The 12,141-nt window shown below is 51.7% G+C and overlaps 1 protein-coding gene across 2 annotated transcripts in view; it reads left to right on the top strand.

Moving 5' to 3' along the window:
• Positions 1–12,141, top strand: part of LOC100773492 (kazrin) — a 364,339-nt gene that overhangs the window by 305,840 nt on the left and 46,358 nt on the right. For both annotated transcript variants that reach the window (XM_027399962.2, XM_027399964.2), the window contains exons 3-5: positions 3,508–3,644; positions 8,107–8,277; positions 11,921–12,110. In XM_027399962.2, coding sequence (XP_027255763.1) covers positions 3,508–3,644; positions 8,107–8,277; positions 11,921–12,110 — 498 coding nt within the window. The remainder of the gene's footprint in view (positions 1–3,507; positions 3,645–8,106; positions 8,278–11,920; positions 12,111–12,141) is intronic.

Raw genomic sequence — 12,141 nt, forward strand, 5'->3', positions numbered from 1 at the left:
AGCCAATAAGAAGCCCAAACCATTAGCCAACAGTTTTATAACTAATATAGCGTCCGTGTGTTTATTTGGGGCTCAAGGGCCTCGGGATAGCCCTGACAGAGAACCTCTCATTATGCCATGGAAAGTTGGGGTGTGTGATACAGTACCCCATGCAATTAGTTAAGGCCACTCTCTGGAATCTAGGAACGGGATTCTAGGTCCTACACCTCCTCCTGATGATAGGCAGGGTCCTGAAGATGGCCTTCTGTCCCAACCAAGATATGGTGGCCTTGAGTTCCTGAGCTGAGGACCAAAGAGAAACAGCCTGAGGTCTGGCTTGCTCTTCCTTCTAACTTCCTTGGGCCACACAGACTCTGGAAAATGAGGGTAGTCGGGCTGGGGGTGGGGGTGAGGCATGGGGCTCTGTGGGACTTAGGCCTTTGAATAAATCCCCACCAGCATGGGAGGTGTTGGATCCTTCCAGTTCAACATCCTGCTACTGTTGGGAGATCTGAGGTCCAGAGAGGGGAAGAGAACTTTGGATGTCACACAGTGAACCATCCCAGGTCTCTTGATGCTTAGGCCAACATGGCCGGGTTAGAAGGGCTGTTTAAAAATCTTCCTACGTGTCCTTATGCCTCCCGGTTCTTTCACATTGCGCGTCTTGACCTCATTCATCTTCCCGTCCCTTGGTATCCGCCTTCTGCCCTTGCAACACCCCCCCCAAAAAAATAAAATAAAATAAAAATTAAGAGAAGAAAAAAGAGAGAGAGAAATCTCACCATGGAAGCTGTAGTGTGACACGGTGAGCCACACAGTACACCCTTTTGCCCATTTACCTTTACCTGCAAGTGCTCATTGCAGAGTCATTGGTCTGGTTAGAGGCCACTGGCTTCTCCACCATCAATACTGGGCCCTCCTTGGGACACCTCTTGGATGTCCTGTTACTGCCCTGTGTCATGGAGATCCTGCAGCTTTGAGTCTATGGGACATGCCCTTTCACGTGCGCCTCCTGCAGTTCATAGATGGGTTTCTTGGGCACCTATGGTGGGGATACTAATTGGGATGAGTTGCAGCACCAGTGCCGGAGGGTGCTTCCTGACTTTGTCGGAACTTGGAGTTTCTTTTCTTTGTTGTATGTCGCTTTATTTATTTGTAGCATGTGTGCAGGGAGTCAGTCAGTTCTCTCCCACCACATGTGTCCCGGGGGTTCCAACTGAAGTCCTCAGACTTAGTGACAAGCGCCTACCTACTAAGCCATCTTGTCTTCCTGGGTGTTGGAGCTTCTTAAAGCCAGGTTCCCCAGTAACAGGCTGTACTGTGTTGGAGGCAGGGCACAGAGCTGGCCCAGCTGTGTCCTCGGCTCTACCCTGGAATCTTTCTGCTCAATAAGTCTGGAAGCCTAGTCCTGGTGACCTCAGATGCCATGCAGCCAAGCTGGCTGTGGAGAGGACCAAGCCAGCAGGGTTCACCAGGAAGCTCAAAGTTGGAATTTTGAATGCCGACCAGCCCTGGAGCCCCCACTGCGAGGGCTTCCCTGGGGCTCTCTGTGTTCAGTGGCACGGCCCCAGATGCCTCATTTCCCACCTGTTCTACCCAGGGGGAGAGGCCAAAGGGCAGGAGGGCCAGAACACATTAGCTTACTTTGGCCGCCAGGCCAAGGGCTAGGGTTCTTGGTTCCTGGGCCTGTCCCCTCCCATCCCTCCTTCCCTAATTCCTTCATGCACACAGGCTGAGCCTGCAGGATTGTGGGGCAGACACTGCCTGCCCCATACACAGGAGACCCCTCAGATCTGGGGAGCCTCACCAAGGAGGCAGGATGACATGAGGTGAACTGTAGAGGTGGCTATTTGTCTCTAGACAAAAGACTCAATCACTCTGGGCCTTCTCAGATTCGGAGCTTCCAGAACCCAGGATTTACTTCACCCTCCTCCTGCCACCTCCATGGTGAGCCTCAGAAACCCTTCTCTGCTGACCTGTGCAAGAACTAACATGGAACTCTAGGAGCTGTGGGGAAGCCCTTCAGTCCCATCCTGCTATGAGGACACAGCAAGTGTGCAGATGTGCTAGGCACTCAGTTTCTCCCAGGTCTAGCCGGCACTCATTGCTGTCTGTTTAGTTTCAGCCCATCCAGAGGGTAAAGTGGCCCTCCTTGGGGCTTTATTTTGCATTCTATTCTATACTCCCCAGTCATTTCTTGGGCAGCTATATAAAGGTTTTGTTTTTTGTTTTTACCTCTTTTGAAAGTGGGATGCCATCTCATTTTCTTTTTTAATATATAAATGATTTGTTTTAGACTTTGTGACATACAACCCGAGAGAAAACATTTTAAAGGAAGAGAGTTTTATTTTGATTTGTGGTCTTTGGGGTTTCGGTACTTGGCTGGTGAGCTTCGTTGCTTTGGGGCCAGTGTAAGATAGGTGTAAGATAGAAACACTGTAGTGTGTGCTCACTAGTCTCCCAGGCATTTCTCACACCTGTCATGTTGACAGTCAAAATCAACCATCACAGGTGTCTTTACGAAAAGAGCAAATGCATGCTCGCGCACTCGTGCGCATGTGTGGGTGTTCATGTAAGTGCACATGAGTGTAATGCCCACAGAGGCCAGAAGAGGGCATTAAAATTTCTGCCACTGGAATTGGAGGCAGTTGTGAGCTGTCTGGTGGGTTCTGAGAAATGAACTCTGGTTCTCTCTAAGAGCAGCAAGTGCTTTTAATCACTGAGCCTCAACAGTTGTCCTTTTATTGTTGAGTTGTGAGATCTATTTTTAATTTTTTAAATTAAATTTGTGTGTGTGTGTGTGTGTGTGTGTGTGTGTGTGTGTGTGTGTGCATTACAGAACACATGTGGAAGTCAGAGGACAACTCATGGGAGTCAGCTCTGTCCTTCCACCAAGTGGGTCCTGGCGATTGAACCTAGGTTGCCAGGCTTGACTGTGGGCATATTCACCAGCTGAGCTATTTTGCTGGCTTTTTTATATTTCAGATGTCTCTTACTAGCTATGGGATTTGCAGGTATTTTCTCCCTTCTGTGGGCTGTCTTTTCCTGTTCTCCATGTCTCCCTGTGGAGCACAGAGTTTTTAATTTGACAAAGTCCAGCCCTATGTGATCCATAATGTTTGGTGTCTTATCTTGTGTGTCATTAACCCTTGCATGTTACAAATCACTAGGGCTGACAAGGGAGTCCTGGACAGGGCTGAGAAGTTCTATGGGATCAAGGTGTGTGTGTGTGTGGGGGGGTGACCCTGGGGCACATTCCAGCCACAGGGTTGGGACCTCCCCTCGTATGAGCCCCTGACGCCAGCCATGCAGTCTAATAGAGCTTCTGTTGCAGATAGTCAAATCAGAGAGACGAGAAAGGGACCATTCACACAGCAGGCCTGGGTTCCAATTCTGGGGCACTGCAGTGGTGCGGGGGTCCAGGAGAGACATGGCATCAGGTGTACCCCATTTTCTCACCTGGCAAAAGGCACCCAGAGGAACGGCTAGGGCATCAGGAGCTGATTCATGCTCTCCCCCTGTCCACAGCCATGAAAGCCGACCGGAAGCGCTTAAAGGGGGAGAAGACCGACTTGGTGAGCCAGATGCAGCAGCTATACGCCACACTGGAGAGCCGAGAGGAGCAGCTTCGAGACTTCATCCGCAACTATGAACAGCACCGCAAGGTCAGAGCCTCTCCGGTCCCCTGTCCCAGCCCTCCCCGTTCAGACATACACAGCCCTCCTCTCTTGACCTAGCATGGTCCCTGTCTTGAGTCCCAGAGCACCCTTGGAGGCTCTTCTGTGTGCCCAGTCTGGACCCTCCCTAGGTGGACAGGCCTGGACAGGGTGGACTTGGGAATCCAGCTGCTTCCGTTCCTCTGCTCCTTGAACCTTCCCTTCTGTGGTAGAGGCAGAGCAGTTGTGAGGTCTGAGGTACCGAGCACTGAGCACCCAACCTGATGAGCCATACATTGTCGGAAACACTGTAGCCAAAGTGTGAGGAGTTAGCCAAGAGCAGTGGGAGACATACTGCCTGCAGAGAGGCAGCTCAGAAGGCTGCCGGAGGAGGTGGCACTGTATTACTGAGTTGGGCTCTATATATGACACTTTCTTCATTGTGACAAAATGCCAGACAAAAGCCGTTTCACGGGGGAGGGCTTGTTTTGGATCAGGGTTAGAAGGTAGCATCCATCCTGGTAGGAGAGACGAGACAGGAGGTGGCTGGCCACATCGCATCTGGAATCCTAGCCGGTAGGTTGGTGCTGCCCTCCTTCAGGGTGGGAATTCCCATCTCAGTTAGCCCCATCTAGGAACCCCCTCACAGGCCCACCTAGAGAGCCATCTCGTAGGTGAGGCTAGATCCTGTCAAGCTGACAATCAAGATTCACCACCCTGGGCTCCAAGGGCTGAGGAGGAGTTGGTGAATTGCATGACTGAGGGGTTTGGGTCAGTAAAGACTTGTATAGAGTGTGCAGTATAGATGCTTCCAAGGTGTAAGTCAGGCCTCATGAGATGTTTTCACCTACTATTGTGCAGGTCAGAAAAAATGGGCCAGCAAGATGGCTCAGCAGGTAAAGGCACTCGCTGCCAAGCCTGATGGCCTGAGCTCAGTTTCTGGAACCCGCCTGGTGTGCCGGGAGAACTGGCTTCGGACCCCCACATGGCCATGTGGGCAGGGCTGCTATTGAGTTGTATACGTGGACCCGAAAGTAGAAACATTTGATCATATGTGTGTTCCCTGTGTGTCACTGTGTCCCTGATGCCTGGCAGGAACAACTTGAGGAAAGGATTTATTTGGGCTTTTGGTTTCAGACCATCTGGAGGGGGAGCTGGAGGGGAGTTAATGGCAGTGGGAGCACGCAGCGGAGGTGCTCACATCATGGCTGACCTGGAAACGCAGAGTACAAAGGCTGGAGGAAAACACAACGGAAGCAGAGTGCTATAGCTGGAGCAGAGGCAGCAATACAACCCTCAGGGGCTCACCTGGAGGGTCCCACTTCCTGAAGGCGTCACACTCCCCAAAGAGAGCCACCAGCAGGGGAACAGACATGCAAAACTAGAGCCTGTGACAGGTGTTCCCGATTCAGACCTAACAGTTCAGCCTGCAGCTTTGGGGGCAGGAGGGCTGAGTGGCTCTACAATAGCAGTGGTGGCAGACCACACCATGGGCCCAGGCAAGGAGGCCACTTCTGAGCTGCAGTTAGAGGCCAGATGGCAGAGGCTGCGTTGGAATTGACATGATTGTCACAAGCCTGCTGTAGCCATCATCCGTGACTCTCGCTGTCACTTCCCTGGCATGCAAATCTCTTCCCCTCTGTGGCCAAGTGGCTCTAAGCAGCAGGCACAGGTGCCACCTGCCTGTTCTGTGTCCAGCTGATGCCCCCTGTGTGCATTCAGGTTAAGGAAGCCAGGGGAGTGGCATCTGAATGACCTTGTGTCGTTGGCAGCCCAGACCCGCTGTGCAGACAGCAAGACTAAGATGCTTAAGGGTCTAGTGGCTGATCGAGATAGATTATTTATTTTTGTGGTGTTTGGGATGAACTCAGAACCTCCTTTATGTGAGCTAGGCAGGTGCTCTCCCACAGAGCTTACTTCAGCTCCTCACTGGGGCATTCTGGGCAGGCGCTCTACTACAGAATTGGGACCTTAGCCCCTCATTGGAGGATTCTAGGCAGGTGTGCTACCACAGAACTGAGACCTCAGCACCTTCCTGGGGAGTTCTAGGCAGGCTCTCTACCATTTACTTAGAGATACTATGTAGACGCTGAATCCCTGTTGTTTTTTTTTTCTGGCAAACATAACTTACCTTTTATATAGGAACCAAATGAACACTATTAATAGAACTCTCTGGCTCCCCGGTCATTGGGCTGCAGGCTCTCAACTTCCCATGCCCCCCTGGCTCCAAGACCCCCACAGACACCAGCTGAAGCAGATAGGCACAGCTCAAAGCTGCTGACAAAGATAGGACTTGACCTGGCCAGAAAATTCTCAGAATTACAACATCCAGAAAACTGTGCCAGTGATGCATGCCCTGTCCCCTGAATGCAGCTGTCCACAGACCCAGCTGGAGGTATCTTCATAGCAGTCCTGGCAGCCGGATCAGAGCTAGACACAGGGTGATCCTCCACCACCTCCCCACCCCCTTTGTCCCATGTAGCCTCTCACCCCGGGCCCCTGACCCAGCCTGTAAGGCCTTAATTGCCTTAGCATTGCCCTTGTAAGTTTCAGCCACATATAGCCCCTAGGCCCTATCAAGTTTCAGCTCCCCAGGGAAGGAGTTCCATGGGTCTCTTTCCTGTCTCTGTAATCAGCAGTGAGCTGAGAGCATTTCTCCTCTGAGCCTCAGTTTACCCCTCTGTGAAACAGGAATAAATAATTGGAGTCTCTACCTGAACCTGTGAGGTTCAAATCCAGGCATGCATGCGGAGCCTGCAGCACCGGCCGGGACATCCTATGACTGTTGCTGCAGAGCCTGCTGGCCTCTACCTGGGAACAATGTTGTAGGGACATGGGTCCAGTTCTTCAAAACACCTGACGACTCTTTTCCCCGAGCCCAGGACCCTCATCTGCTCACAACCAGCAGAGTAAGCAAAAACTCAGAAATGAAAAGGATCCCAAGGACCTAGAGGGTCTTTCTTCCAACTCAAGGTCACCAGCCAGCTCCCAGGGGTGGCACTTACCGAGCTCCTAGGGGTGGTCAGCTCTGCTCTGGATCATACAAACACAGCTTTGCCTGGCTGTGTCTGCTCAGGTATTTGTTGGTGGACTGAGTGTCAGGTGTGAGTAAGTACCAGCTGGAGAGGTCACTAGGTGGTCACCTAAGCGGGTGGTCAGGGAAGGCTTCTTGGAAGAGGAGGCATGAACAAGGATCCTAGGGAATGAGAAGCTTCTGGGCTGAGCTCCAGGTCACAGGGACATCCCACAATGCATCCAGGGCAGATGGGGAAACCAAGGCCATGCTGACCTGTAGGTATTTGCAGAGGCAGGATTCTCTCTAGAACTTTAGCCAGTGCTGCGTGCTGTGGAAGCCACATCCGTGAAGAAAAGCTGGCCCCCCTCCAGCCATCTCGGCTAACTTTCAAGGACAGTGTTACTGTGTTAGACAGGATGGTGGCCATTCCCTGCTGCTCCTGGCCGTGGGGGTGAGGGGCAAACCCTCAGATCAGCTTTAGATGTGGTTTGGTGGGATGGGTTGGGCTCCTCTAAGGACCACCCTCTTGACAAGACCACAGTTGTAGTTGCCCCTTGATCAGTGGTCAGGTTCAGCCGCAACTTTTTCTGGGGCCTGCCCCACATCTGTCTGGCACTACCCCCTGGCAGCCACAGTTCATGCAGGAAGCTGAGAGGGACCTAAGCTGAGTGTCCTGCAGGGTTGCCAGCACTAGCTAATGTAATCACAGACTCTGTCGGGGTGTTTGCCCTCTTCCGCCTCTGTTCCACATAGGGATCCTTGCATTCCTCCTGCGAAGTGAAAAGGCAGGCTACTGAGTGTCCCATCAGCTGTGGCCTCGTGGGGTGGCAGCAGGGACCCTGTGGCAGCCCAGATAGTCGCTGCTTCAGGTGCCTTCTTGTACCTGTTTTGCTCTGACGTAGCTCATCAAGCAAGAACAATGGCCCAACGAGCTGGGAATGTGGAGTTGGTAGAGTGATTGCTTAGTGTTACATGAGGCCCTGGGTGTCCCTAGCACCACAGAAACTGGGTCAGCACTTGGGAATTGAGGCAGGAGAATCAGAAGTTCAAGATTGTCCTCGACCACATAGAGAGATGCAGGCAAGCCTGGCTGCATAGAGACCCTGACTCAAAAACAAAACAAACGCCTCAAACAAAACAGCAACAAGAGAAAGCTCTTTCACCCGACTTCTGTTAGATTACACTTTGTTTTCCCCACATGAAGTTGTTCCATCTTTGAACAAAACCATGTTTCACTCTGCCCCCATTTTCCCTATAGAGACATCCCTTACCCGGCCGGGTTCACTTACCAGGAAAACACCCTGAGGTTTCACGGTGCTCACCCCATAGACTTCCCACTTCCTACCAGGACTTCCAGCCATGTGCCGGGGGTTCCCCACTCCCCTGCCCACCCCGGTGAGCCCTCCACCCTTGTGCCACCCTGCAACCCACCCCTCTCTCTCGTCCCCACCACAGGAGAGTGAAGACGCTGTCAAAGCGCTGGCCAAGGAGAAGGACCTGCTGGAACGCGAGAAGTGGGAGCTTCGACGTCAGGCCAAGGAAGCCACAGACCATGCCGCGGCTCTGCGCTCCCAGCTGGACCTCAAGGACAACCGCATGAAGGAACTGGAGGCCGAGCTAGCCATGGTGAGCTCACTGGCCACTGGAGTAGCCCAGGCTATTACTAAAGCTTTGAGATTGGCAACTGAGGAACAACCTGGGCCACTCAAAGCCCCTGGGGAAGAAGGCAGACATGAGGGTTAAGGGAGAGCCGTGGGCTACATGACACTAGTGAGCTGGGGACTTCCTTGTCAAGCCCAGGAGCATAGGGACCCTAGGAGGCCTTAAAGGCCTCCGGTGACCATACTCCCCAAGCAGCAGCTAGAAAGTGGGGAGATGGGAAGACGTAGTTTGGTTCAAAATAATCATAATCGTTTGGACATATATCTGGGAAGAAATACACAAAAAATATTAACATCTAGGATTACAAATGGCAATAGCTATTTATCTATACATATATACATACATATATGCATGTATTTATGTATGTATGTATGTAACATATATGTATAACAACTATTTATCTTATGCAGGATATTTAAAGGCTTTTGGTCCAGATGTATTTGTAGCAAAATTGTCTTTCTTAGGTCATTAAGTGAAAAAAACAGATGAATTTGTTGTTGTTGTTGTTGTTGTTGTTGTTGCTTTTTAATAACCTAAAACACAGAAATCCTTTGAAGCAAGAAGGCGTGTTTCAAAAAGACATGTGGTGCATGTGTGCAGATCAGAGCATGTCCAGGGGTCTGACAGTATGTTGACTCTTATTTGTTATAATACATTTGCGTGTGTGTGTGTGTGTGTGTGTGTGTGTGTGTGTGTGTGTGTGTGTGAGAGAGAGAGAGAGAGAGAGAGAGAGAGAGAGAGAGAGACAGACAGACAGACAGACAGACAGACAGACAGAGACAGAGAGACAGAGACAGAGAGAGATCAGAGGGCAACTTGTTGGAGTTGGTTCTCTCTTTCTACCATGGGGGTTCTGGAATTGAACTCAGGCCGTCAAGCTTGACAGCAAGCCCTTTTACCCAGTGAACCCTCCCCATCCCCTTGTGTGACTCTGGAGTAGTGGGATATATTGTCCAGCCAGTGCCAGCAGTTACAGACCTCTGCAGGGATGTTTGACCCTTTTGACCTCTATTCCACATAGAGATCCTTGCATATGCCCTGTAGGGCTTTGGGAAGGATGTAAATGAAACACAAGGAAACAGCTACCATGGCATCTGTATGTAGTGATGGCAGGGCTGCAAAACGAGAGTGAAGCCACCCTGAGCAGGACAGCTGCCTTGTGCAATGCTGACCCCTAGTGGTGAGAGCCATCCAGGCAGGAAGAATGCCTCCACTTGCTGTTCCTGCAGGCCTGAGGGGGACGGATGGGAAAGACCGATGTGCCCAGATCACCCTGCTCCCAGTAGATGTAGAGATGAAGCACATCTTGGTGCTTTGAGCCCTGGCCTCAGTATCTTATGGGTTCCCTGGTGCTCCCTGTACTAGGGACTAGCCCCTTTGGCTTCTACTCCCAACATACTGACACACAGCCTGCTTTGCTTTGGCCAGAAACGCTCAGCTCCTGCCTCCTCCCTTCAGACCCTCTGCTTCTGCAAGCTTGGAGCACCATCCCAGGAAATACTTCCTAGAGGCAGAGAGGGAAGTGTTTTACACAGATGTCCTTGTGACTGCACGTCCCCTTCATCCCCTGACAGACTTCAGGCTGTGCTGTGGACAGCCCCAGACCTTTCTGCTCTGAGGTCAAGGCCAACACGAGGAGCTCTTTCAGAGAGCTCGAGTCACAGAGATCGTAGGCAGAAGAGGGCAACTCGACCTGGAAGGAAGTCAAGGGATGTTCAGGGCCATGCAACAAGTTCCAAAGCAGCAGAGGCAAGTGAGCTCTAGCTGGACTTTGGTCATGTGAGCATAGTCATCCCAGCTTAGAAATTCCCAACGGCTCAGTGCTCCAGGTTCAGGATGCTCGACAGGGTAGAGGCCCAAAGAGGAGAAGTAGGGGGAGGCCAGAGCTCAAGAGGAGCTCCCAGCATTGAGTTGTATGTAGTGGAAGTGATTAGTCAGACATGCTGTGTCCATTGCTGCCAAGATGGTCCAGGCAGTCTGAGTGAACACATGCCCACTGCCTCTAAAGCTCACCTCTACCCAGGAGATTCATTCATTCATTCCTTTCTTTTCTTCCTTCCTTCCTGTCTTCCTTCCTTTCTTTCTCTTTTCCTTTTTTTCTGGAAATTTTCCTCAGAGATTTCAAGTTCTTCATGGGCAGCATGAGAGGCACTTGTGTTTGGCTCCTAAGGGATCTAGACATGGAAGCCCTAAGGGATCTCTCACTAGTCAAGTAGTGATGCTGTGATGCATTACTCCACATAGGGGGCCCACCCCTAACCCAGCCAGAGGTGAGGTCCTTCATTACCCCGGGGAAGAGAGAGCAAGTGGGAATAGGATAGCCTTGGGCCAGGGCCTCTTCCTGTTTCGCCCCGAAGAGCTGCTGGTTCTGTGGGCTGGTTTGGGTGTCTCTGCATTGTTTGTGTCTGGGAGAAAGGGGAAAGCATGGTGGGCCTTTCCCTGTCTTCTTCCGCTCCTCATTTAGCTTCCTCTGTCCTGCAGGAGCCTGGAGAGCTTCCCAAACGATTAACAAGATAGTATGTGTGATTCCATGTCTAATGCATGCTCCTTTTCTCCCCCAGCAAACTTAAGATCCTGCCCGATAACATCCCGACTACCCAGGTGGAGTGGGGAGATCACTCCTAGCTAAGAGGTCTCTGAGGCAGGACAGAGAGAAGACCTGTGGCCTTCACAGAGGCAGTCTAGCTACCCCCAACCCCACATGTAGTGCCATATCTGTGACAGTTCCCCTAATATGAGCCTTGTCTCTTGGAGCCCAAATTATACCAGGCTTGCCATTGACCAGCTCAGTTCTTCTGTACTAATACTTATTGCTGTACATGCTGCATGGTGGCCACCCTTTCTGTTGCCAGCTGGGGCTGGATAACTGGGGTGAGGCCATCCCGTGCATCGTGGGGTGTTTAGGTGCTTTCCTGGCAGTCTCAGGGCTGGCTTCTCTGCCCAGGACCTTCACTCCTCCCAAACTCAATCTCAGAGGTACATTTTACAAGGTTTACCTAAGAACACCCCCCCTACACCATGTTCTTAGGCCCGTCAGAATCCCGGCTGTGGTCGGGGGTGGCTCTGTTGATAAAATGCTTGCTCCTCTAGCATGAGGACTTAGTTCAGTTCTTTAGAATATGTGTTAAAAGGTGAAGATGGGATCCCTGGAACTTGCTAGCCAAACACCAGTAATATAATCAGCCAGTTCCACTGAGAGATAGACCGTGTTTCAAAAACCAAGGTGGGTGGCTCCTTCGAAATAGCACCTAGCACTGATCTGCAACCATCACACTCATGTGCATGCGTTCACAGGGGCACATACATGCACCCGCAAAGAATCCTTGCTTGTCCTTGGAGAGCCCAGAAGTGATGAGTGTGTGCTTGCTCCCTTCTCCCGAATACGGGGGTCTCGATTTGCTCTTAATGACAACCGCACGTGAGACCCCGGTGAGCATGGGTGACACCTGTGTTACAGACACATGGCTCATACCACACTGCTGGTAGCTCACCTGTGTGGAAGTAGAATTCTTGACTTTCTCGCCACGGTGGTAAGAGGTGCCTGGCAACCGCGTGAGAGGTCCCCTCTGGTTACATTTCTTCTTCCTGTCTCCCACTCTGTCTCCAGGCCAAGCAGTCCTTAGCTACACTGACCAAGGACGTTCCCAAGCGGCATTCACTCGCCATGCCTGGTGAGACGGTGCTCAATGGCAATCAGGAATGGGTGGTTCAGGCTGACCTCCCATTGACTGCTGCCATCCGTCAGAGCCAGCAGACGCTGTACCACTCCCACCCTCCCCACCCTGCAGACCGGCAAGGTGAGTCCTACCCAGCCTGGTCCAGCAATAA

Source organism: Cricetulus griseus, chromosome 2, assembly GCF_003668045.3.
Source record: "Cricetulus griseus strain 17A/GY chromosome 2, alternate assembly CriGri-PICRH-1.0, whole genome shotgun sequence".
Taxonomy (NCBI): Eukaryota; Metazoa; Chordata; class Mammalia; order Rodentia; family Cricetidae; genus Cricetulus; species Cricetulus griseus.